Source organism: Phyllostomus discolor, chromosome 4 (genome assembly GCF_004126475.2).
Source record: "Phyllostomus discolor isolate MPI-MPIP mPhyDis1 chromosome 4, mPhyDis1.pri.v3, whole genome shotgun sequence".
In the NCBI taxonomy this organism is placed as follows: domain Eukaryota; kingdom Metazoa; phylum Chordata; class Mammalia; order Chiroptera; family Phyllostomidae; genus Phyllostomus; species Phyllostomus discolor.
The window spans coordinates 29628812-29656800 of record NC_040906.2 but is presented as its reverse complement, the minus strand read 5'-3'; the positions used below and the strand labels follow the sequence as shown (position 1 = coordinate 29656800).

Genomic DNA, 27989 nt, shown 5'->3' with positions numbered 1-27989 from the left:
AATAAATTTATAATTATATTTAACTTTAAATCTAAAAGCTAGTAAGTCAGGTCCTGAAAAATTGTTAAGTATATTTGAACAACTTGGTATGTGAATCTAGTTTTTCACCTGAAAGTTTTATGAACTCTAAGTTCAGATTAAGTATTTCCCATGGAAATTTAGCACCCAAATTGAGATATGCTGTTTAAGTGCAATATAGACACTGGATTGCAAAGACTTAGTAAGAAAAAGAAATGTCATAATCTCTTAGTACTTTTTTATATGGGTCATATGTTGAAACAGTAATACTCTGGATATATTTGGCTCAAATATATATGGATATATTTGGATATATTTTCACCTGTTAACTTTTTAATTGTAGTTACTAGAAAATTTTATATGTGGCTCTCATTGTATTTCTGTTGGACAGTGTTGCTCTGTTTACTAATGGAGTTGTTCATTGTGTGTCTGTGCACCTAGGGTGTGAGCTGCATGTGGACAGGAGTGTTTAGTCTGTTCTGATCCATAGCCAGTCAGGAGGTATCCAATAAATCTTATAGAATAAGTGAATAAATTTGAATGAATTTCCCTTTTTAAAAAATTACATATGAAAATTAAGAGGAAAACAATTTACATACATGTCCTAGAATCTAAAGTTGTTAATACATATAGAATACTTACAAATAAATAAGATCCAATTTGAAAAGGGCAAAGATATGAACCTGCACAAGTAGACACTCAGATGGCTAATAAATATAAGAACAGAATTCCATCTTCATTCAGATTTTGAATAAATCCAAACTAGAATATCATTCTGTGCCTATGAAATTTAACAGAGATAAAAGGAAAGTTAAACATGCCTCTCTGGAAGATACTATTATAGTCTCTATAAACAACCTTATGTTATAAATATTCTTTGACCTAGATTTTCCACATCTAGAAATTTAAGGATATATTCACAGATGTATAAAAAGATTTTTCTGTCATGTTTATTGCCACTTTATTTGTAAAACAAAAACTGAAATCAAACATATAGCATTCAGGTTGCTAGAGTAATCCAAATAGGAAGGGGTTCAGGATTGCAGGTTTAATTGGAAAATATTTTAAAATACTGTGTTGGTCAGAAACTCTAATAAACCAAATTTTTATTTTCAGTTAATGTGTTACAAATAATAGATTGTATGCTTACTAAATAAAATTTATTAAAAATATCTATGATCCTTCTGAAGTGTTTTATTTAAATTCCTTTTACTTAGCTATTATGTCCTTTTATTTTTTATTGAATATTTGTAACATTACCATTTATCTCCCTTATACCCTCTTCCACCTAGCTATTATGTCTTAGAATCTTGTCTTGATGGATTTGAGGCTTAAACTGAAAAAATGATTTGTTCAAACTTTTATAACCAGAAAGTAATGACAGATTTATAGTTTTCACTTATGGCATATTAACCATAGGTCATAACAGCTCAACTTCCTCCACAATAAAAATGGGAAACTATTTTGTGGAAATAATTTTATATAAATGTGTATTTAATTCTTGTTTCATCTTTCTTACCTTTCAGAATTATCATGAAATTATGACTCATCATCCTGAGAATTATCAGTGGGAAAACTGGAGTCTAGAAAATGTTGCCACCATTTTAGCTCACCGCTTCCCCAATAGTTATATTTGGGTGATAAAGTGTTCCCGAATGCATTTGCACAAATTCAGCTGCTATGACAATTTTGTGAAAAGTAATATGTTTGGTGCTCCAGAACACAATACTGACTTTGGAGCTTTTAAGCACCTTTATATGTTATTAGTTAATGCTTTTAGCTTGAGTCAGAACAGTTTGCTATCAAAGAAGAATGTGAAAGATTTGAATGAGGACTCCAAAGCATCTAATTGTAGATCTAGTTCCTCTCATACTACTAATGGTTGCCAGGGAGAAAAAGAGAGCCCCTGTGAGAACTTTGAGGAGTCTGCCGTGAGTTTTTATCCACCATCACTAAATGGTGCTTCTTTTACTTTGATTGGATTCAGTAAAGGTTGTGTTGTTTTGAATCAGTTGCTTTTTGAATTGAAAGAAGCTAAGAAAGACAAGAACATACATGCTTTTATCAACAGCATAAGAACAATGTACTGGCTGGATGGCGGTCATTCTGGAGGAAGCAATACTTGGATTACTTATCCAGAAGTCTTGAAAGAATTTGCGCAAACAGGGATTATTGTTCACACCCATGTAACACCTTACCAAGTACGTGATCCAATGAGATCTTGGATTGGAAAGGAGCACAAGAAATTTGTTCAGATACTTGGAGACTTTGGTATGCAGGTGTCTAGTCACATACATTTTGCAAAGGAGGCTCCTTCCATAGAGAATCATTTCAGGGTTCATGAAGTATTTTGAGACTACAAAAATATTAATGTTCTTGTTCAGTGGAAGAGAAGAAGCACTTTGAGTTTTATAAATTCAGATAATGATATGTAATTCACAGATAATGCATCCATTTTGGTTGGGAGAGAACACACATTCCTAAAATATAAATGTAATGTGCAATAGTACTTCTTGCTTCTGAATGTGAACCGTTTTTAATTTGGACTGGGTTAGAGTTAGTGCATTTGGAATCTAAAAGGTGGTTTGTGATAATCCTATGAGACACAAGACCCTTAATAATGAAAGTTACAATACAGTCCTTATAAAAGGTAATTAAAGTTGTTATTGTTAGAAATAGTTTATTTTCTGAGTGACGTTTAAAACTAATTTTGGTGGCACAGTATTACCAATTAAACAGTAATTACCAATTTTGGCACTCAAAACTCTTGAGTAGAAATGCCATTTCTCTTCAAACAAAGCAAAGGCACACAGATATTTTCCATCGTTTTGGAATAACTGTACCCTGCCTTGATGTTTTGTAAACTCGTGGAATCATTCTTTAGTGTGCCACCAAGTGTTTTTTCTCAGGAGTCAAAATATATTTGTTTCCAAATATCCAAGAACATGCAGTAGTGTAAAGTTGGTTTTTAAAAACATTGCACTTAAGCACTGTGGCTAAATTTTTAATTGACAACTTTTGGCTAAGACATTTTGGAGTTTCTTAAATCTTGGCCAAAAACCAGTTCTTTTGGGAAAATTGTTTTAAAATGAACATAATTATGTAAATTGGGTAAAAATATATTACAGATTGAAAAATTTTTCATATCAGTCTCTTGAGATCAGTTTAGGTAAAATAAATATATAATATTCTATTTGTTAGTGCTCTGTTGACAAGGGGGACAGATTCTATAGATCTAAGTCAGCGTTTCTCCAGAAGCATGATTTTGTCTGCCAAAGAAAGCAGCTCCCTTTGGCCAGAACGCAAAAATTATATTGCTATAAGAAAAGTTATAAGGGAAAGTTTAAAGACATGATTTAATTTTGGCTCAAAAACTGAATTTGCTTAACACTGCTGCATAATTTGGGTGAGGTTTCCTTCTGCCTGTTTTTCTTGACCTAGATAAATACTTTTCGAGAAACCGAGATCTAGTTAATGTCAACCAACATTGAAACATAGCTGTGTGATTAAAGTAAAAGGTGAGTGGTCACTTTTTAATTGTTTATTTATAATTAGCTTTTGCAGGACATGAAATAAAGCAGGGAAGAAGTAACATGCTGCTTTCGGACTGAAAAACGACTGTAATTAGTATCTTAATAACCCAGAGGACCTAAATTTATAAAATATAGAAAGAAAATGTTAATTTCTTGTTTTCCCCCAGAATTATATTTTAATGTCTATAAATGTATTCCAAATATTTGGTCTTAAGGTAAAGGATTCTTAGCAAATGCTTAAAAATAACATCTTTTAGTTCTATAAATCAGTATCTCTTAACTGTTTTTTAGGACAAAGTAGTTTTATATTTCTTCACCTTATTTAAATACCTGTTTCTTTTGACACCAAAAATTTGCAACGAGTCAGTCTGATTCCAGCATTTTATTACCTTAAAGCACCATAATTGGCTTCTTTCAGTGTTTTGTAATCCTTTGTTAAATTCATATGTATCTGATGTAAAATAGCTAAGTTACTGAATGCTCTCAAGGGGGGAAGGAAAGGCATTTATTTTTATATGATTAACTAAAATGGAAAAAGTAGGACTTTCAGCCAGATTCATTAAGAAAAAATACCTGAGATATTTAAAAATCTGGGTTCTTTAGCTATCCAGTCATGTGAATGCTTGCTTGTTATACATGTTGAACAGATACTGAAAATAAGTCACTGGAAACCTGGAACTGCCATAGCATGTAAATGAGACAGCATTGGAGAGTATTTTTTGAATTAAAAATATTCAAGTTTATCCATATTCAAATATTTTAATACTTCAAATTTGTTATTTCTTCACATTTAAAACTATTGTACATGTTAGTGTATTCTTTTGAATTGTGCCTTTGTGTTTGTGTCATGAGTCAACTGAGAAAAGTAGTCATACAAATAATGTGAAAGTTACTGCCACAGCATGAATGTACGATTGTATTAAATTTAATCCACAGAAGTCTGTTTGGATGTGCTTTATGTTATTTGTTAAAACTTCAGATCACCCTTAGGAAGGAAGCTATGTTCTCTTCACTTGCTAGCTTGGGTTTGTATGTGCTTTTATTAACCCCATGTTTTTTTCCAAATGAGTGACTTTAAACCTTTTTTATAACAATATTCTCTTCTGTCTTATAATGCTCCACAAAAATTTGCATTATTTTCATTTTTTCAGTTGGATTTCCTAGAGAACAGAAAAATCTCTCAAAAATAAGTTCTTCCTTTTTCTGTGCTAATCATCTCAGATATCTGTTTTCCTTTAGCTGTCCTTAAGAGATTTAGTCAGAATATAGTGTGACTTTTTTGCCCCCCATTTCATTTATGTAGTATCTACGCACCCACCAAGGACAAGGAAAGTCTAAGCACTAAGGACATAGTACCGACAAAACAGTTCCAGCATGTGAGTACAGGAATGTGTAAGGCTTAAGAGAGAAAATATTCTTAAAAAGAGCTATTGTGTTCTACTTTAAGGGCCTTTAAGGAAATCAAGCTTTGGAAGATGCACATGTAGATAGACCTCATCTGTAAATTAAGATTGCTTTTTACAGAGGCAGAGAAGCTAGTAACTTTAAGATGGTCATTTTAGTATCTAATAGAACTTTTAAAACTAGAATACAACTTAAGTGTATTTAAGGCATTCAAGCGCTTCATAGCCAGTATGTTTGAAATGAGACTTTAAGGTAACACCAGCGATAAGTGGCTGACTGCCAATCCACATTAGTTCCTCATGACTACATCTGTCTTTCAGCACTGGGAGAAGGAGTCTCAGCAGTGCAGTTCCAACTCCACCCAGACCCGCATTCCAGCTTCCCACCTTTTTTTTTTCCTCCGTCAACTTCTAAACTTCAGCTTAGATATCTGTTGGCAACTTTAGATAGGTGAGAGAAAAGCCTTATTATTAAAGTTCTTTCCAAATGTTCACATAGCTAGCTGCAATTCAAAAGAACAGAAAGATACAAAATAAGACTGGTTGACTTTGTTTCCCTTGTTTTGATCCATGGAAGTAACAAGTTGATTACTGAATAAATACATAGAATTCCAGTGTAATTATGTACCAAGACAAATACTGTTAATGTTCATGAAAAGGTAGGAATTACAACCTACACACATATGTTTAAAAGCTATTTATTTATAATAAAGGGCAAAAACAAATACACAATTCAAATACAAAATTGCAGATTCACCTTCCCAGCTACTTGTCTAACCTCAGAAGCAGTCACTATTCCTGGTTTCTTGAGTATCTTTGCAGAGATAATTCTGCGTATATACAGATATATGGAGGTGAGCAAAAGGTTTGTAGTTGTAAATGCATGAAAGTTTATTTTATTGTATAATAACTGTAAATCTACTTTTGCTCACCCCTCTATGTTTACTTACAGCATAAATGGTAGCATACCACACCCAGTTTTGGTCCTGTTTCTTAATTACCTTGGAAAAATCCTTGCTAGTACACGTATATGTGTGTGTACACACACATATCTGCCTCATTCTTTGGCTGCATAGTATTCCATTTTTCTATTACACCTTCTTGTCTACCTGTGCATCATCATTCGTCTTTGTTTATATCCCTTGTCTATGTAGCAAGCAATACAATGAAAAGTTTCTGGCAGAGGAAACCTATTCCTCTGTGGGTCAGGTCAAGCCCCCAAACTGTAGCCAAAGAATAACTCTGTAATATATTCATAAGTGTCTGAGATGAGCTGCACTTAAGGGAGAAAGAATGGAGAATTACTGATATGGTCACTGCAACTATCATTCCAGTTTTTACCACCCAACTGTGTGAGTCTGGACAGTCATTTAAGCAATCTGGATTGATTAGGTGATTTCTAAAATCCCTTTCAACGGTAAAATTCTAAGATTTGGAATTCCTGAGAAGTTAGAGCTCACAAATACCATGTGATATTCTGTACATTAAAACATCTCATTTGGTCTCAATCAGGTAGGCAAAAAAGATTAAAATAAACATTGACATTAAAAATTATAACCAGGGAGATAAATTTAAAACTTCCCAAAGTGTTCATCTCAAGCTTTCTAGATAAAATTCACCTCAAATTTCTCAGCAGAGGAATATAATGCAAGCTTGCACCAATTATATGTCTACCCTTAAACCATCTCCTTGTATTTCTGTAGCAACCTTATAAAGTATAAGTTCAATCTTAAAGATGAGGAAAGTAAGTTTCACAGATTAACCTGCTTAAGGTCATTCATTCTGCTTCTTAAATAAAACTGAGTTGGATTACTCATTGAACAAATTATAATCTTTTTTACTTCCATGTTTTCTTTGTAGCTATATACTTTGCACTGATTCTCTTACTGGTAAAAAAAAAAAAAGCAAAACGAAGGAGGGTTTATTAAAAGGCTGACTATAAATACTGTTCAAATTAACAGGGGTTTTATCTTCTATTCCTTCCATAGGAAAAAAGAATCCTTTTAAAAGCTCTTTGCTTAACATAAGTAACCACATATCAAAAATCTAGAAATTAGATCTAGTTAATATAACAGTTCCTTTTCTGACAGACTCTTCACTTTTGTTGACCTGGGGAACTTAAATATCTCTTCTCAAAGACTTCTAGGAAGTTCAAAGCAATTTTTATATATTCTTCCTTTACTATTGTAATTTTCTTTTCATACCTGAAATTAATCAAACTATAAACACAGGATGTGAGCCAGAAGGGACTGGCATGAAATATTCAAAGGGATGAAAAGCAAGGACCTACTATACTACTTTACTCAGCAAGGCTATCATTTAAAATTGAAGGAGAAATAAAGAACTTCCCAGACAAAAAGCTAAGGGAGTCTGTTACCACTGAACCAGTATTACAAGCCCATTCCTCCCACCTCCACTTCTGGCAACCACCAGTCTGTTCTCCGTACAAAGAGTGAACCCTAATGTAAACTGACCTTTAGTTAATAAAATATCAAAAAATTAAACACAGGATATAACTACATGAATTATTTTCAATAGAGGAAATTATTTTCTCTAATTAAAATGCACCAAATATATATATATTCGGACTGCTTTAGATGGGCACATTTGTGTTCAGTAAATCTATTTTGTCTTTAATGACAGTGCAAATTACTAGGTCCAAACAAAGAAGGGCACAGATCTACATACAATGGCTCATTGTCTTCAATGACAACACTGTTGGGATATCTCATGTATTAAAATTTCTTTTTAAAATATGAGAAAGGTGGAAAGGCATTTAGTGAGGAAAACTTTGATTAGGTGAAAGCTTAGCCTTCGGTATAAACTAAAACTGATTTGAATATTTTTCTGACATTTAAAAACTGCAAGAGGGGACAGGCTTGACTTACACTGGATGCCAAGAAAAACCAGGGTCAGATTAAACATTTGTTTTGGCTGAATCACAGAACTAGTAATCCAAATTAGCATCAGGTAATCTAACTGTTCAAAACCTATAAGATCTATCAAATACAAATACCTACCCAAGTCTATAAAGGTTGAACCTAGGCATCTATTTTTAGAAACTCAAAAGATTAATGTAGTAGACATTATTGGCTGCCCACCTTTTCTCCTTACCAAAATCCTGATGTGAACAATCACCTATTCTGCCCACATGTGCCTCAGAGGAAGAAAATTCTACTTCCAGCTATTATAGACCAGGCTGGGTTAAGGGTTAGCTCATACCATGTGCTACTGGCTGGCTCAGGGATGGAGAGGTCTAAGCCACTTCACATCAATGAGACCCAATGATTTGGTAGCGAGTTTTGGGAAATCTCTCATATTGAGAGGGCCCATGGAATCCAGCCTGACTCCTCCACAGCATGTAAATGAAGGTGTATATGGCCTGAACTGCTAGTGGCAATCATTCTATGAAGGCAGCCCGCCTTAGGATGCTGCCAATGCTGCAGCTGAAAACAGGAGGAAAAAAACCCAGAGGTTCTTTTTTTTTTAAAGATTTTATTTATTTATTTTTAGAGAGGGAAGGGGGGGTTGGGGAGAAAGAGAAACATCAATGTGTGGTTGCTGGGGGCTGTGGCCTGCAACCCAGGTATGTGCCCTGACTGGGAATTGAACCTGCGATGCTTTGGTTCGCAGTCCATGCTCAATCCACTGAGCTATGCCAGCCAGGAAACCCAGAGGTTCTTAACAACACAACTGATCACTGGATGAGAAACGCTGAAGCCCAATATCTTAGTAGATTTCATGTATTACAATTCAATACCTTCTCTTGTCATTTTAAGTTAAATTTTTAGTTTTTTTGCATTTGAAAGCTGAAGAGTGGTCCCAGTATAGCATCTTTTGAGCCACAATGATCTGTATTAAGTACATACCACGGGAACACCCCTTTGTACTTAAACTGTAAATAAGAAATTGATTTTCCTCTTTTAACAAAGAATTATCTTTTTTCCCCTAATATTTGAGATTACATTCACTTCGTTATTTACTCAAAGTTTTTGCTGTAGGCTTTGTCTTGAATGTGTAAGACCATTCGCCGTGCATAGAAGTCCCTGTATTCCTCTGGTAATTCAGCCAGTGTTTTCAAGGCTCTGTCCAAAATTTGTGCAGCTCTTGATGCTGCAGTAGGATCTTTGTTTCCGTAGGTATCTGTTTTATCATAGTATTCAGATGGAAGGTGCTTCCAAAAGACATTCACTCCCACACCAAACTCTTCAGAAATTATGTTATGGAACCATAAAGCTGAGGGAAAAAATGTAGTAAGTTAAAAATAAAACTTACAGCTAAAGAAAAACCAAAATGTCACTGAAATATCACAAATTGCGTATACCCAATGTAAGAAATAATTCTTATAACTAGATCCCTTCGTTAGCACACTCAGCAGCTTTTAACAGAATCATTTTAACTTTTATGAATTGCCAACCAACCAATTTCAAGTGTCAATAGCACAACATTTCAAATTTTTGTAAATAGCAATCTTTCCTTTTTAACTTGAAAGACAATAAAATTATATTTATTTTGTAGTTCTGTGATTTGGGGCTGTGTTTTGTTTACACTTCTGAGTCACCCAACCACATCAACAGTATTTACTTTTTGCCCTGGCTGGTATGGTTCATTGGATTGAGTGCTGGCCTGCAAACCAATGGGTCGTCAGTTCGATTCCCAGTCGGCTCACGCCTGGATTGTGGGTCAGGTCCCCAACTGGGGGCATGTGAGAGGCAACTGATCTATTGATCTATCTCTCACACATTGATGTTTCTCTCCCTCCCTTCCCCTCTCTCTAAAAATAAATAAATAAAATCTTTTTTTTAGTATTTATTTTTTTGTACACAGAACATTTTAATTATTTGAGGAGCATATTTGACCTTTTCTGACTCAGTAGAATACTTTCATTCTCAAAGATTTCCTGTTCAAGCTCCATCTGCTTTTCTAACTTGCTTAAATTTGCATTCACTGTAGCCTCCTCAGTTTGATATTTCTAATGCAATTATAATTTTATTTCAGCTCCTTTAAAATAAGTACGTTAAACAAAAGAAAATACAGGGTGGGAAAAAGTAGGTTGATAGTTGTGAGTATGCGAAACAATTCCCGTATTTTTATCTATTAATTATTGTATTATTTATTTGTATTATAATTGTAAACCTACTTTTGCCCAGCCCTATATTTTGGTGAAAGAGATGAGTAATCATTATCCTATTATATATATGGCTAATTTTTTACTTCCACTAGAAAGTTTACCTCTTTGCTTTCAATTGAGCCGAAACATTTTCAAAATATAGGTGCTACAAGAATACTAAGGCAATATCACAATATAATAAAGGTGAAGTACTATCACATCAAAAATGTTTTAATTTTGGAAACAAATTCAAAGAGTACCATAGGAAAAGCCAAAGCTTAAAATATTTTGATTTGTAAAACTAGTTTTCAAACATGGTTTTAATCTTAACCACTATTTCTTTCAGAATCTTTTTTTTTTAATTCAATGTAACAGGAAAAATGCTAATCATTTTGTTCAATTTAAATCCAAAGATGGAGCTTTTAATTTCATTTCAAAATATATACAAACATTGAGCATTTCTGGCTTTATTTTTTTAAAATGTAGACAGAATAATGGAAAACTATATAGTCCTTGACCATGCTCTAAACATAAAAATAATTTAAATAATGGCAATAGATTTAAAAATTAGTGTGCTGGTTGTTTTCAATGAATATAAGAAGATGACAATGTATCAAATTTTTTAGGCACTCAATTATGTGAAAGAGATTACATCAGGCCCCTTGGGGCCCACAAAGATTAACCAAACATAGTTCCTTGTCCTCAAGGAATGTATAATCTGTCCTCAAATGAGATCAACATATTTTTATTAATACATTTTACTTAATTATATCAGCAAAAAGAGGTATTAATGTTTTTGAATATATTAACATACATATAGGAAAATAACTATATATATAGAATTTGTTAATGCAACCATTTAATCTTAATTATGATTTTTATGACTTTCAGGTATTTAGAATAATTACAGATGTTTATTATAAGAAGATGCCTATTTATTGTATAAGAAATTTACACTAATTCAGACTAAAAAAATAATAGAAAAGACAGGTGTTGAAGATTATAACATTTTGATATTTTATAAAATCTTTCTGTTTTGGCTTTGAAATATATTTACCACTTGGAAAAAAATGACATAGTTCTGAAAATACATAAATATTTTAAAACAAAATGATTAAAAACAATCTGGTATAATCTTTTCGCTGATATAAAGCATTTTGCTTTATGTCACTTAATAACTTAAGAGTTCAATAATATATGTATAGGTTGCCTTTGAAAAACAAGACTCCATTTTATAAGAATTTGTCTACACACAAACACACAGCTGTGTATAGCTGTGTATAAAAATCATCTTGTATAGACCAGGATACGTGTAACAAATACGCTTTTGTATATATATAAATAGCAAGTCACAGGTCCAGAATTCTTACCAGGAATGAATAATACATCTCCAGCTTTAAGGGAACACTCATACCTTCTAGCCTTTGAAAACAGTGGATATTTCGCTAAGTCTGGGTTATCTATATTCAGCACTTCTGATTTAGTACCTGAAAAGTTCCAAAAGAGGATAATAAAAAATTGAGCAAAGTTAGCATTTTTAAAAACATGATTACAAATACAAATTTGAAAATTTGTTCTTTTCCGTACAATTAATTTACTGTACCCACACTGTGAGGATAACTACTACTCTCCTGAAACCTGTGATGTTTTCAATGGCTTGTCCTTCATGACCACTGAAATCCACGTAATGCAATTAAGGAAATCTGTAAATCTCATTCTTCCTACAGCCTGTCATTACATGTACACAATGGAGAACACAATATGTTTGAATTAGAAAGAAGCCATAAAATGTTTTTCTATGAGAATGAAGAGATTTCTCAAAATCAAGTACCGAATAAGCCAGAATTTAAAAACAAAAACTTAAAAAAAAATACCTGATAAATACAAATACTGGGCATCTCGAGGACTGAACAGTACAACACGCTTTTTTCCTTTCACTTGTATTAAGAAGTTATCCATTACCTAAAGACCAAAAAGAGCGTAAGAATGAACGGTACCTAAAATTTACATAAACAGAACCAATGGTACTCCAAACAGTTAACTGTAAATCCTATCCTTTAAAAAGACTTGACTCAGACTACCTAAAACTCTTATAGTAATGAAAACATTTGTATTCCAAACACAAATGTTCCTTTATTAAACATATTTCTGTAGCACTGCCTTAAAATGCAAAGGGTTGGCAGGCCGTCAGGAAACGTGACGTCCCAACTGTTTGCCTTGCCCCACCATTATGATGGGAGGGGTGTTACACCTATTTGAGGCTCCCCTTGCTAGTGTATTTGTGTGTTATTTACCTGTCAAAGAGTGCTACAGGGCCAATGTTCAACAACAGGTTAAAAGCACTTAGACAATTAGGTGTTGGGAAAATACAATGCAGTGTGGCAACCACTGCTCTTTTCACAAGTTCTGATACATGGCCAACATAATTTGATTACAGGCATCTTGATTTCTAAATTATTTCCTATAGGACTGTAGGACTGTAGCCTTGCACATTTCCTTGGCACATTTACTGACGGCGTGATCTTGACTCTCCTGCGCATGCACAGGTGCACTTCATGGGTGGAGAATGTGTAAAATGTTGGAAGGCAGAGCTACATTAATTCTCAACTAAGGAATTAAAATAAATGCTAAAGAAAATATATTCGTGATCATTTACATATCACCTCTACCTAAAGATTTCTCATTTTACCAATAACCCTTTCCTTACATAAACCTTAACTATATAATAACTATATAACTAGCATTCCTTTGACTTATTTTTAACTTAAGAAAAGCTTTATAATATTCCATTGTAAGTCAATATAAAAAACATACTACTTAAAACTATAGTCATAGCATTCAGTTAAAAATGTATTCAAGTTATCACATCATTTTCTCACCATACATATCATTTATGTAAAACTTTTAAAAACCAATAAGCTATGATTTTATGTCTATTTCACTTAATTATAGTGTTGCTATGTTAAAATCTGCCCAAGAGGTCCTAAGCTGGAATTAAAAACATTCTTATAAAAATATAGTTGGATTTAGAACTTTAAAAAAAAAACCTTTATAAACCCATTAGGTATTGCTTTAACTTCTTAAATTTCTCTACCCAACCCCAAACCATACACAATGCTAGCTTTTTCTAAGTTTTTAAAATATATGCATATATTTAAGCAAATAAAATTATTAACACCATAGAATAAATGATCAAGATGAGTAATCTACACATCTTGCTAGTCAACAAATACAGTAGACATCTGACATCCTAAGGCCTTCAGATTCCCCAAATTCTTATACTTTGAAATGGCTCTCCACAAGCTCCTGCCGGCCTTCTCCTGAATTACAGTTCCCTTTAGTCGTGTGTGTCATTTTAACACCTTCATAGCACAGCCTTATCACCTCTTGCATTTTCACCACTTGGCCCCTCATCTGGTTGCCACTTCACATGTACAAAAAAAAAAAGCACTTCATAAAACTATATGTGTGTATAGTGATGAATCAAGGACAAAACCACAGAGAAATGGAAATTTGAACAACTAGGCTTTGGCATTAGCTAGTAACTCACTCCCACATCACTACCTTGCAGTGCACCTGTTTTCAAATGTCCTGTTTCAACAAATTACATGTTGAAGACCTTCAGGGCACCCTACAGAGAGCTGAAACAGTGGCTGTCAACTCTATAAACACTAAGATCTACAGCAGCTTTAGATTTCTCATTTATATAGCTTACATCATAGTGGGTCCAAAGTTGTAATCCTGGGGAGCTAATTCGAAAAACACTGGAAAAGAACTGTTCCTCTTTGAAGAATTTTGGAAACTTAATATCTCCTTCCAATAAAGGAAACTGCTTTCTGATATCTGCAACATCCTGCATTGAGAGAAACAGTAAGCATTTTAATAAACACAACACTGGCATAATGCTCATTTTATCTAAGGCTGCCATCAGAGCCTATGACATAAAGGAGGAATGGAAAAAAATTCTGTTCACCGCTTTTATGCAGATTCAACATCAGTACTGTTAAGTTCAATGTGCTTCATTTGCAGTTCTTCCTACTTTAAGCAAGATTCAGACAGTTGTTACCTAATATTGAGTATTTTAAGTTTAGGAGTCAACAACTTGAATGTTATCAGCTATGTAAAACCTGTGGTTCTATTGAGGGAGGAGAATTAAAAAAGGTAACTAAACGGTGACATAAATGGAAAAAATAATATCTTAATCATTTTAGGGACCACTCCTTAACATTGTAGCCATATTAATTAGATTCCAAATGCATATCAAAGCTTATATAATGAATTAATTACAATTTTAAAAATTATTTAAGATTCTATTAGCTAAATTGCAATCCATAAAATATAAAGTAAAAAGAATTTAATTCTGTAGAGAGATTACAGTAGATGACTTTAAACACTAAGATTCTATGGTCCTACTTAAAAACTAAGTTATCAACTATTAATAATTATACTTATTCAAGGACATGACTCATTGAGAAAAGAATGAACAAGGGTAAAACAGGTTATATGTCAGGCAGTAGGTGCAAAAATTGTAATGCCAGTTAAAGTGTATACTTCCATTTAGGCTTATGTTTTCACATTCATAATTCTTACCTTTCTAGGGTCTTCCCCAAGTGACCGTAAATAGTACTTCTCATCCTTAAACATCCCAAAGAAAAAATGACATCAATATTCACTTAAAAATATTAGAAAGTAAAAATGAAAGGAAATGAGTTTTAAAACCTAACCCAGTTAAGTTGTTTTTGAAAAAGTTGTTTTCTTACTCTTTCTAGTAATGCTCTCTGGTGGCCGTATGAAGAAATGTCTTTATATACTGTGTGAAATAATGACTGGATCCACAAAATATAAGTAAAATAAATTCTAAAAGCAATATACACATACCACATCTGAAACCACAATGCTCAATTTAGACTTTATACTTCAAATTATTTAGACTCGTAAAAGAACCCCCATGTGTATAATACACGTGATCTCAAGGTATCATTGAGTGCCAACAGCAAACTTCTGTATATAATACAAATGTACAATAGGGGATAAATAAAATATACTTTAATGATTTTTTAAAATCTAGAACACTGTATTTTATCAAGCTGTGGCTATTCTGATTATATAAATTCTCAAGCCAAATCCTCCAGTGTAAGCTCCTATATGAATAAGAAATGTTTTATAGTAATAAATTTGATATTTCAAAAAATTATCAATTATCCTGCACCAAGTAGCTATAATAGGGAACTGTCTGAACTGTAAAACATTATGGCTGCTGGCCTCTCCCGTGAGAAGAGAACTGAGAGATACTGGGTCCAGCACAGGTGAAGCCAACGCAGGGGTTCCGCTGCTCGGACACCCACACTGGCCACGACAGCACGAACTTCAGAATACATCTCACTTCCCTGAACAGCATGTCATAAATCTATGATCATGAATATGCCATATCAGGTAAATTCTATACATTTACTGCTCGCTAAAAAGGTTTCAAATTATGTTCTTCAAATTTCTAAGAGTCTTCTACCAGGACTTAATAATATTTCAGGATTTAAGAATTAAGCTCATGTGGCAGATACAGAGATGCACTTCTCGGACCCCTCTTTAAGAAAGAACCCACTGCTAAGCCCAGAGGAGTGTGATTAACATAGCTGCCACCTGTTTACTCCTTCAAGGCCACCCTCGCCTTTGAGCCAAGGTCATGATCTTCTTGGGGTAGCCCCAACTAATGACTCAAAAAAAGGCCTACTTGCTATGGAACACATGGCTCCTCTAACAGGCAGTCTTTGCTTAGGAGTTCTGTGATACTTAAGTTGAATTATTTAAAGGAGGATTATAATATAAATAAGTAAACATTTTTGAATAAATGTTATAGCAAAAACAAAAAATCACATTAATAGTAACTAACAATAGTAAAACATAGTAGTAGTTCTCCATTAGCATTTGAACTTGGTATATCAAACCAAAGCATTGTGTTTCATAAACACAAAGTAATAAATACAAACTTTCAAAGGAAGTAATACTAACAGCTAACATTTAGTGAGTAGTTTCTAGTCAGACACTGTGCTAATAATTTCTCTATAGATTTTATTTAGTTAATTGTCAAAAAACTCTATAAAATGGGTACTGTTACTCCTATTTTATAAGTGAGTATACTGAGGCACAGAAAAATAATTTGGTTGAGGTTTGAGATCTAATAAACAGCAGAACTAATATCTATGGCATACACAGCCAAACCCTAAGAGTGGCTTTCAGAGAAGGACACAGCTCTTGTATATACAATATTCTCTTATAAGAAAGTACTGCTTTCTAAAAAACATGTTAAAACCAATTACCTCAGAAATAAAGAATTCTTTATGCTTTTCTTCAGCTGCCCTTTGAACCAACTTGTCAAAAGGTAAAGTTCTGAAATAAACACAAAAGAATCCTTGGACTTAATAATAATAAACCAATTCATACTCTAATCATTATATATTAATATACAGGAGTTTGGAAGTTAGATATGGCCTTCTGTTTTACCATATCCATCAATTTTTATTATAACCTGTTATGTGGAACTCTAAATTTTCAAAATTCATTTAACAGTGTGCCTATTTGACAGAGCTTGTCTGAAATTTCACTTTAAAAAATTAAAGCTCTTTAAATCTATGTTCAGATAAATCCTTCTCATATGTCGATATCCCCCTATTCCAAGTTACTGTTAGAAAAGTGTTTCTATGGTGTCTGGTTACCTCTGGAAATACACACTTTCAACCTCTTGCTGCTCTCTTTTCAGGTGTCCTGGCAAAACCTGTCCTGTGAGGAGGGGCAAGTGCCAGTGCCCCTCTGGAAGAGACGGGAGGCACAGGGTGGACGGAGACCCAGGCCCCCCCCACCCACTGATCCTCCTGCCTTTCGGCATCACCACAGCACAGAGGCCGGCGGTGCCACTGCTCTCAGTGGCCAGCACCAGTCGTGATAAGCCTCCTGAGGAGTATCTCAAGGTGAATTTCAGTGCAGTGACAGAGTCATCTTCTTCTTCAATATTTTTGTCCACATGCCTGGCTCCTTCCACCCAGGTGAACAGGGCTGAACATCGTAGAAGCAAAGTTTGTTTCCTTTACCTCACATTCTTGAGCCTCAAGGGTTACTTTCTCCCCAGGTCCCGTCCTATCCCTTCAATCTTCCTGAATCTAAAGCACTGCCCCCTACATAAAGACGATCCCTTATGGGTTACATCAAGACAATAAAGTCCTCAAAAGCACTCTCCCTTCCTCCAGCACTGCACCCCAGCCTCCAAACCTGATAAAAAGTTAGAATTTTTTTACTCTTATTTTTCACTTGAAATCTGTACTGGGGCAAAACCTGTTCTTCTCTGTATGACCTTAGGCTTACTTTCTCCTAGCCATGTTTTCCTAGAAACATATTGAGTTAAGATAAATGTGGAATGTCAACTGTGATATAGTATTATTTATTGTAAAAATGGTCTTTGACTGAACTACGTCTGACTAGAAAGCTGGTGGTAGAATATAAATACTTGTTAGGAAGCAGGGGATTTGGCCTCCCTGTGTGCAGTGTAACTCTTGCGACTGAGTATACCCCTTGGAGGAACCTAGAAAATAAATTCATGGGTTATTTTGTGCTACTGGTATCTAAGTTAGAGTGTTTTTGCACTTACAGTCATGTTCCCTGACAACTAAGCTGTTATGGTTGGGAGGCAAAAAATGGCTCCTGGATTGGTATAAGGGCTCCTACTGACACTATCCACTAGAATGCTGTTTTCTGCAAAGCCAAGTACAGCTGACGCCAGAGTATGGACTAGTGGGTCCTGTGTGCAAGACTGTCAATCTGAACTCAAGGACACTGCTAGTAATGTTGAGTGAGCACTGCCACAGAGACGAAAGGAGTCTGCCACCTATTCAGACCAATCTCCTACTATAGTTTCTGGCTAACTATATCAACAAACTTACTTGGCATCCTCCAATTCAATGTTTTCCATCTCCGACTCCACCATATACCCTCATTCCCACCAAAGCCTCTTTGAAGAGTTGGGGAATAACATGGAATCCCACCTCTGAAATTGGTGTAGTTGCCTGGGCTTAACTTTTTTACTAAGGAGAACCTGGCAGTGTTTCAAGACCTTTGTAAGAACAGGGCAGACAGAGGGGTCAGTCCATAAAAGAAGAGCAGGGGTGCCCTTTCTCCCTTAGGTAGTGGTGCCTGTCAGAGATTCTGCAGAAGCAAAGCTGTGAGAGGGGAAGCTGAAGTATATGCACTGGAAGTTCCTTGGCTTTGAGATCTTATCTACCCTATGCGTGTTTCAAAAAAGAGCACCTGCTACTGACGTTCCACTTACCTGGACTGGCACATGGACTGGGACAGGGGGTAGTATGAAAGAGGGGTTAGGGTCATGGGCTTCTGTGGAGTCAGCAAACCTGGGGGTAAGTCCTGGTCCCATTTGAGCTAATATGAACTTAGGTAAGTTACTCAATGTTTTTAAGCCTTCGCTTGCTCATCTGTATAATTAGTATTAAACTGAAGTGGTAATACTGATAAATGTGTAGGATTTCCTACTTTCTAGTCTATGGCCTAGATGCCTCCCTTCTTTCCTACTCCCCATTAACTGGCAAAAATAGCTAAATCTATTTTTTTCTTGCACTAAATAATCTTGCAGCTCTTTAGTAGCTCTAGTGAAAGATTTGGAGGAACCTAGCATAAGAACTATTACATAATATATGTGCCTCAAAAACAAGTTTTATAAAGTTTATAGCACATGACAACACATCAAGACAATTCAAGAGGAAGTTTCAATAACCACTTGCTATGGCACTGGACCCTGTGGGAAATAAACATCGTTAACTGCAGGCTGAAAAACGCTGATCATTCCAGCACTTTCTTCCACTTTATTTAATGAAAAACGAAAACTTCTTACAACTGGAAAATTTTATGGCAATTAAATTCAATTCACTGGCCTATTAAAAACCAAAACTATAATGATGAATATTCAAAGGATCAAAAACTGAGAAATGCTTTGGCAAGCTGCTTTATGAGCTTGGAAAACTAATGAGAAAGGAATGGCCCTGGACATTAGAAGCTCTGTTTAACTCATCTCTAAACTCTGGAAGTAACAGTGAGAGCTAACTCCCTTTAAACATTAGGCTATTGTGAACTACACAGTTTTTAGTAGATTGAATTTGCTGGGAACAACACATGCTCAGAATAAGAAAGTCGTTTGTTTTTTGATTTAATATTTTTAACGAAAACTCATGGGAATAAATATATTAAAACTGTAAGATTACAGCATTTCAAATTTAAACATCCAGCAGCTTTTAACTACATCTCATTTACTTTTAAGAGATCCTAAAACAAACACACACAAAAAAATGACAACCATGAGGAAAATTAAAAGTATTTAAGGTTATTTTGTCAAAAGACAAAATTAAGTATGATTTCTTTAAAGTTATCTGAATTGATAAAAGATTATACCAAATAAAGCAACTACTTGCCCTACATTTCTGGAGAAGACAGAAGAAGAAAACACAGGCTTATACTTATCTAAAAACAATCTGGATTTTGAAAAAATAGGTTATGAAGGAAAGCTTTAGAATTTATTACTCTAGGTAATTTTTAATATGGTAGGATCAATTAATGAAGCATTAAATGAATACAGCACAGCCAACTTCAGATGTAATCTAACTCTAGTTACAATTCTGTTTCTTCAATGGTTCCAGAAGGTATCAGGTATACACCCTATGTAAAAAATGGTGTTTGGAAATGTCTTTGTATAATTATGTAAACTCAGAATTCTTGTCTTTTAAAAGTCATTCTTCAAAAATCAGTAAGCTATTCCACGATTATATCAAACTAGCCAAAAGATGATATGGCTTTTGTATAATAATGCAAACATACTTTAAAGGTTTAAAACAAGTTACATGTATCCCCAAAGTAAACCTCAGAAGAAAGTACCTATACACAAAGTTCTTACTAATGAAGTCCATCTGGGCAACGGCAGCAACGTGAATCTTCACTTCTCTCCCCCCTCCGACCTGAGTCAGGTAATCCACTGTCCATTTGCTTGTGCATGTCCCCAAATCCATTCCTTCCAATACCAGAGGTTTTCTCTGTACGTGGGGAGAAAGTACGAAAGAATTTAGGGAAAATCAACAATATTTCATGAGTTATATCTGGCAATAGAGGGACAAAAATAAAAAGAAATGATTCTTGATTCCAAGATACTCAAACTTAAACCTTTTGACAACTCACGCTGTAACTAAAATAGGAAGAGGACGCAGGCAAAATGCTTAGAATAAAACACTGACACCATCAACAGCTAAGAGATAAGAAAAGATGAATATTATTTAAAGCATTCTCATACGTGTTACTTATGACTAAATGATTGAAATTTGTACTTCATAGTCAAATATTGTTTCTAACTTTCTATTTTGATACCATTTCAAACTTACAGAAAAGCTGCAAGAGAATTACAAAGAACTCCCATTACCCTCTGCTCTTATTCACTACTTACCTAACATTCTGCCCCATTTCCTTTGCCATTCATTGGCTCTTATTCTCACTATGTGTATATAGAAAACATATTATTAAAAATAATTTATTTTTTTCTGAGCTATTTCAGGGTAAGTTGCTGATACCATACTCCTTTATCTCTAAAAACTTGAGTATGTTTTCTGTGAACAAAAACATTATCTTATATATCTTATATCAAAATTATAGTTAACACTATATACTAGGATTATCTAATCCACAGTCTATATATTTTGCTAACTGTCCTAATAATACCCTTGTAGTTATTTTTTCCCATTTCTGAGACGCCACATTGCATTTAGTTGCCAAGTCTCTTTTAAAGTGGAACAGTTCCTCAGCCTTTTCGTCCGTGACCTTGACATTTTTGAAGAGTACAGATCAGTAATTTTGTAGAAGGCCCTTCAGTTTGGGCTCATCTGATTTTTTTTTAAAGATTTTATTTATTTTTAGAGAGGGAAGGGAGGGAGAAAGAGAGAGAGAGAGAAACATCAATGTGCAGTTGCTGTGGGCCGTGGCCTGCAACCCAGGCATGTGCCCTGATTGGGAATCGAACCTGCGATACTTTGGTTTGCAGCCCACGCTCAATCCACTGAGCTACGCCAGCCAGGTGATGTTTCTTCATAATCAGATCCAGGTTATGCATTTCCATAAGGAATGTACCACAGAAGCAATGTTGTGTCCTTCGCAGTGCAACACACCAGATCACACATGATATTCTGACCTATTATTTGCTATGAAAACCTATTATTTTCATCAACTGGTACTTCCTGCATGAGTCAAGCACTTCTAGGGGTAAAGCTGTGATGTTTAAATATTCCATCACCATCTAAATGTATTAGGTGGCAGTGTAATATCAAAATGACCTCCAACTTCTCCATTTATTTTATTCAATGGGTTATACGCTACCAATGTAATTTTGATGCTCAAACTATCCCAGATTTGGCCAGTAGGGGCCCCTTCAAGCTGGCTCTTGTGACTTTTTCTCGGAGCACTTCTTTATTTTAAGGCAAAATAGCACAATCCAGTACCCTTTTATACCTTCTCTGTCTCAGCCCTACAGTCATTTCTTCAAGCTGTTGTTTCTTTTAGTGGAGAATGTTATTTAGGAACCATAATGTGGGTGCTAGGTGTGTTCACTGCTATTGGGGTGACACTACTTCTCAGTGGGGAGAGCTAGGAAATATATATACATATACACACACAACATAAATGATATACCTGTATCTCTCTCTCTCCATATATACTATACAAACACACACACTTAATGGATGTGTATGTATAAACCATGATAATTCAAATACTATCTTATATCACAAGATTCATTCTAATATTTGTTTATATATTTGTAACTCCCTTCTAATAGTGGGAAACCAGGTTCCTATCATACTCAATGTTTAATCAACTGCACAATCCCAGAATCTGCAATAAGTACTTTCACAGTTGCTGTCATACCACTATAAAAAATAAGTCTAACTACTATTTGTTTATAGTTCTTTTGTCTTTAGACTGAGAACACATAACCAAAGTATTATATTCAAAACTGAATTGGGTTACTTCTCATCCTCCCTATTACTCAGATTCACTTGTTATTTTTTAATGTTCCACATTAGACTTTTGTCTTTTAAAGATTTTATTTAATTATTTTTAGGGACAGGGGAAAGGAAGGAGAAAGAAAGGGAGAGAAATATCAGTGTGTAGTTGCTTCTCCTACACCCCCTACTGGGGACCTGGCCCACAACATAGGCACATGCCCTGAGTAGGAATCGAACCAGTGACCTCTTGGTTCATAGGCCAGCACTCAATCCACTGAGCCACACCAGCCAGGGCTAGAGTTTTGTCTTTTAAACATTCTCCACTCTTGTTAATATTATTATTATTTTAGAATGTAAAACATTAATGTGATCCCCAAAGTCAAAACTATACAAAAAGATCACCCCATCCAAATTCTTTCACCTTGTACTCACTCATCCCCTATAACCAGTCTCATTAATTTCTTGCTTATGGTTCTTGTATTTCATTTCTGCAAAGTAATCAAAAACATATATATTTCCTTATTTTCCCTCCGTTTTTTACACAAAAAGTGTCATATCATGTACCTTCTTTTGTAGCTTGTGCTTTTTTTTTTTTAATTTAAAACTGTATCATGGAAATCATTGCTTAGTTCAGATTATCTCCCTCATTCTTTTTTACACTTTAGTACACTGTAGTATAAATGCACAGTGTAATCAATCACTCTCCTATGCATAGGTTTTTAGGTAATTTGCAATAATTTCCAAGTATGATTTACAAATTAACACTATTTAGATATTTTCATTTGTAGAAGATGTACACCCAGGTTAAATTTCTGAGTTAACTGCAGATCGGAAAGTAAACACTCACAGTTTGTTAGATATGTCAAATTCCTCTCCAAAGGTTTGTACCACTTCACACAGTGTGACAGTTTTTTTAGAGCCTCGCCAAGAATACACTATTAAAGCCTTTTAATTTTTGCCAATATGATAGGTAGGAAATGGTATCATAATATAGCTTTCATTTCTCTTAAGTGGCAGAGATGAACATCTTTTCACATGTTTAGATGACATTTTTAGCTTTTTAATTTTTGTTAACTGCTCACTTGTAATCAGATTTTGGGCTTTCTCCACTTAATTTTTGAACGTTTTTAATACATGGGCTTTCACTGCCCTTTTATAAAATACATGCTGTGAATCCCCCCATTTGTATTTTATGTACTTAAATTTTAATCTTTTCTATTATTACACCCAAATTCTGAGTGATAGTTAGAAAGCCCTTCTACAGACCTATATTATAGTGTTATAGAGGAATTTACCCATGTTTCCTTCCAGTACTTGTTTAGTTTTGTTTGTTTGTTTTTTCTTTTTTTAGAGGTCTGATACATTTGGAGACTACTCTTGTGTACAATGTCAAATATAAATCTAATTTTAGCATTTTTCTAAATGACTATCCAGCTATCCCAGCACCATTGATTTAAAAGTGCCTCTTTAAGATGGTGGCATAGGTAAACAGCTTGCCTCCTCTCACAACCACATCAAAATTACAACTAAAATAGAGAACTACCATCACTCAGAAACATCAGAAACCAAGCTGAATGAAGTGTGACCACTAGGGAATTAAAGAAACCACATCCATCCAGACTCGTAGGAGGGGCAGAGATGCAGAATGGGCTGGTCGCACATCCATATGTGGTGGGTAAAAATTCCGTAGATATATCTTGGGGGCAAAGAGTCTCAGCCTCACACCAGGCCACTGAGCCCTGGGTTCCAGTGCCGGGAAGACAAGTCCCCCAAACTTCTAGCTGCAAAACCCAGCAGGGATTGAGTCAGTGCAAAAAACTTCTAGAATTCCAAGCAGTTCCCCTTAAAGGACCTATACAGAGACTTACCGACTCACTCCCTCTGAGCTCCTGCACCAAGGTAGCAACTTGAAAGGCACCAGTGGCATAAATGGAGGAACTGAATCATGTGGCATCAAGGCAGAAGCTGGGGGTCAGCTTTCTCCCAGACAGAAAGGCAGTCAGAGACCATCCTCCCTTTTCTGAGCCCTCCCCACAAAAGAGCCACCGACCTGGCAGGCAGGTGCCATATCTGAGTCTCCATCAACTTGGCAAACACTGTTTGCCCTACTGTTTGAAAATACCCTGAGACTTCATCCCACCCAGTTTATAAGCCCATTAACAGTTACTTTTTCATATGAATGGCTGGTCTTGGCTCATGCTTTACAACATCCTAAATCCTCTCAAACAAGCAACAGCAGGCCTCACCTAGCCCCTAGCTCCCAGACCTCTAGCTAAGTGGCCCAGGTCCAGTACTAGCAGCAGCCAGCCTAGATTCACAGCTTCGCTTCACCTGAAAATCTCTAGCACAAGCAGCAGCCATCTCAGATTGCTTTATAGCTCAGGCAGGGTGGCCCTGGACAGAACACAGGTTGCAGATGGCCTTGGCCTGCACCACCCAGGAAACCCCAGAGCCTGTGCACCCAGTAGACAGCTGCAGACCACGTTGGAGCACCAATACCCTGCCCCTGCACAGCTGATTCTCCACAGATGGCGGAGGTTGGTGGTTAAGTGGTCACAGCCAGTTCTTGCAATTAACTGGCCTAGGTAAATCCCTTCCATTGACCTGCCAACAGCCATCAAGACTCAACTACAAGAGAAGAGTGTACTGAGCCCACACAAAGGGCAAACATTGAATACCCAGCTGTGTACCCAGGCTGTGCCACTGGACCCTACAGGACACCTACTACATTAGGCCACACTACTGAGACACAGAGTCAAAGCAGCAGCTCTACCTAATACATAGAAACAAACACAGGGAGGCTGCCAAAACAAAGAGACAAAGAAAATGACCCAAATGAAAGGGCAGATCAAAAGTCCAAAAAAAGAGCTAAACAAAATGGAGATAAGCAATCTATCAAATACAGAGTTCAAAACACTGGTTATAAGGATGCTCAAGGAACTTACTGAGGATCTCAACAACTTAAAGAAGATCCATTCAGAAATGAAGGATACACTAATTAATATAAAGAACAACTTACAGGGAAACAACACTAGAGTGGATGAAGCCAAGAATCAAATCAATGATTTGGAACCTAAGGATGCAAAAAACAAACAATCAGAACAACAAGAAGAAAAAGAATCCAAAAAACATAGTGTAAGCAGCCTCTGGGACAACTTAAATGTTCCAACCTTTGCATCATAGGGATGCCAAAAGGAGAAAAGCAAAGAGCAAGAAATTGGAAATCTATTTGAAAAAAATAATGAAAGAAAACTTCCCTATTTTGGCAAAAGATATGCAAGTCCAGGAAGCACAGACAATCCCAAACAAGATGGATGCAAAGAGGCCCACTCCAAGACACATCATAATTAAAGCGCTAAAGCTGAAAGATAAAGAGAGAATCTTAAAAGCTGCAAGAGAAAAGCAGTTAGCTACCTATAAGGGAGTTCCCTTAAGACTGTCAGCTGGTTTCTCAAAAGAAGCTTTGCAGACTAGACGGGATTCTTAAGAAATATTCAATGTCATGAAAAGCAGGGACCTACAGCCAAGATTGCTCTACCCAGCAAAGCTAGCATTCAGAATCGAAGGGCAGATAAATAGCTTCCCAGGCAAGAAATAACTAAAGGCACTATTACATAAAATGTTACAGGGACTTATTTAAGAAAAAGAAGATTAAAACTATGAACAATAAAATGGGAATAAATACATATCTATCAACAATTGAATCTCAAAAACAAACTAAGCAAACAAGAACAGAGACAGAATCATGGATACAGACCGTGTTTTTTGATAGTTGATTGATGAGGTGGGGTATGGGAGAATGGGTGAAAAAGTACAAATGGGTAGTTACAGAACAGCCAGGGGAATGTAAAGTACAGTATAGGAAATGGAGTACCCAAAGAATTTATACACAGGACCATGGACATGAACAATGTTGGCCGGACTGCCTGAGGGAGTGGGGGGGTGCCAGATAGATAGAGGGGGGAAAGGGGGAAAAATTGGGTCAACTGCAATAGCATAGTCAATAAAATATAATTTTAAAAAATGAAACAAAAAATGTTCACCTTTGCCCCAGCAATTTTTTAAAATTTTTTTTAATATATTTTTTAAGATTTTATTTATTTATTTTTAGAGAGGGAAGGGAGGGAGATAGAGAGAGAGAGAAACATCAATGTGGGGTTGCTGGGGGTTATGGCCTGCAACCCAGGAATGTACCCTGGCTGGGAATCGAACCTGGGACACTTTGGTTCCCAGCCCGCGCTCAATCCACTGAGCTAGGGCTTGCCCCAGCAATTTTTAAAGTGTCCAGTTCATCACATACTAAATTTCCATATAAATGGAAATTTATTTCTGAATATGTATTTGTGTTTATATATCGAGAAAAAAATATATATATATCACCAGACTTTCTATTCTATTCCTCTGGTCTGTGTATTCATGCATCTGCACCACACTCTTATTAAAAATGTTTAGAAACTGGGTAAGACTATGCCCCCTCACAGCTTTAGTGTTTCCAAGCAGAAAGGTCTCGCTTTGCAATTTTGTTAACTTTCAGTGTTATCACATTGTGACCAGAGTGTTATTAGTAATTTCTCACTTTATGAAACTTAGTGGTGCTTTCTTTGTGACATTATGTCTTGTCTGGGAAGATTAAATTAAAAAATACCCTTTGCTATGTATCTTACATAGCACTTCCACATATACTTGACCTTCATATTACTGCACTGAAAGCATCTTACACTAACACACCTTGAGATGGGGGTGGGGTGGACAACAGCCCATCCTGCACCAGTCCCCCAAATAAATGAGGGTTTGAATCCTCTGTGGGATTCAACTAAAAGAAAACTCCTAAAAGAAAAGAAAAACTTTATCCTGACTTTTATAATACTCAGAACTGTATCTCTATGATCACCCTCATAGAGGTAAATATCAAGTAAAACTACTGGGTGTATTTTCTACCATAAGCACAGTAAATACAACTTTAGGGATTTCTTTTCTTTAAATATTTGCTAGACTCTTTACTCTCGGTTTTTCAAAGCTTGGACTCCCTCACAAAGCACTGCAAATAAAAATACATTTTGCCCTTAATATGTTTTATGAGGTTCGAATTACACATATAAGAGACCCCAACGTTTGAACTAAAACCTAGATTAGTTCGAATCCGAGCCCAAAACTAGTGCTGGTTTCCCTGGGGTGATTACAGCTTCCCTTTGGCTCAGTTCAGTGAAAAATTACTCCTTTAAATCCAGTAACTCGCAGGTGCTATTCGCTTCAACAGGGGAGCCTCAAAATGCAACAGGAAGGCGGGAACGGGTGATGGAAGTAGAGAAAACTCCCTTCATTGCCAAGGTAACACAGAAGGCTTCGTAATAAAACTCCTGCAAGGCTGCTCTGCACAATGAGCAGTGCTTATTTAGGCAAAATGTTTCTCGCACTCAGCTCTTCGCGGTCATCCGTCTCCCCAGAAACGTGGAGCTCTTCTCTCCGGAAAATTTAATGGATGAGCCCATTGACATCCCCACGCACCCTCTCCCTTGGCCGCCGAGCTAACCAGCCATCTTCAGCCGCCTTCTCTCCACTCTGGGTGGCAAGAAACAAGTTCGGAGCTACCCGAGGGGTAGAGCCTGGTATCCCCTGGCTTCCCGCTGTTCGGTGCAGCGCCAGTGCCTCACCTGAGGGTAGAGGTGCTGCATGAAGTGCTCCTGCGAAACACCCTCCAGCCGGGGTACCTGGAGGTGCTGCCCGGCCATGGTGCTCACGCTCGCCCTCTCCCAAGTCTCGGAACCCTAAACTCTCTAACACGTTCTCCTGTATCCGATCCGCCCGGAAACACGACTTGGAGAGAAAAGGGCCGGGAGGCCGCTGAACTCGCGAGAGCGGAGGGTTTCTAGCGCCGGGCTCAGGGTCTCCGAGC

At 35.9% G+C, this 27989-nt stretch overlaps 2 protein-coding genes and 1 long non-coding RNA gene across 4 annotated transcripts in view; 1 reads left to right on the top strand and 2 right to left on the bottom strand.

Moving 5' to 3' along the window:
• Positions 1–1548, bottom strand: part of LOC118500031 — a 2718-nt gene extending 1170 nt beyond the window's left edge. The window contains exon 1 of the long non-coding RNA XR_004902557.1: positions 661–1548. This is a non-coding gene — a long non-coding RNA (uncharacterized LOC118500031). The remainder of the gene's footprint in view (positions 1–660) is intronic.
• Positions 1–18350, top strand: part of C4H2orf69 (chromosome 4 C2orf69 homolog) — a 25302-nt gene extending 6952 nt beyond the window's left edge. Inside the window, exon 2 of one of the 2 annotated variants that reach the window (XM_036023125.1) lies at positions 16819–18350. In XM_036023125.1, coding sequence (XP_035879018.1) covers positions 16819–17001 — 183 coding nt within the window. In that variant the 3' untranslated portion in view covers positions 17002–18350. Of the gene's footprint in view, positions 1–1544; positions 6847–16818 lie in introns of those variants that run through there. The other variant, XM_028509591.2, reaches the window with a different exon arrangement.
• On the bottom strand, positions 8686–27989 carry TYW5 (tRNA-yW synthesizing protein 5). The gene is made up of 8 exons (XM_028510852.2): positions 27748–27989; positions 19989–20143; positions 16379–16448; positions 14655–14699; positions 13780–13917; positions 11939–12026; positions 11435–11551; positions 8686–9190 (listed from the first exon to the last, which is right to left on the bottom strand). The coding sequence occupies exons 1-8, from the start codon at positions 27823–27825 to the stop codon at positions 8934–8936; spliced, it is 948 nt and encodes a 315-aa protein (XP_028366653.1). The 5' UTR covers positions 27826–27989; the 3' UTR covers positions 8686–8933.

What these genes read in the sequence shown, in the direction of transcription:
- TYW5 (XM_028510852.2), bottom strand. Translation starts at nt 27,825, where the DNA reads ATGGCCGGGCAGCACCTCCAGGTACCCCGGCTGGAGGGTGTTTCGCAG. An exon ending in AAGAATTCTTTATTTCTGAG is followed by an intron (nt 14,700 to 16,378) that starts GTAATTGGTTTT and finishes GGGATGTTTAAG; the next exon opens with GATGAGAAGTACTATTTACG. An exon ending in CCAGTATTTGTATTTATCAG is followed by an intron (nt 11,552 to 11,938) that starts GTATTTTTTTTT and finishes GGAACTTTTCAG; the next exon opens with GTACTAAATCAGAAGTGCTG.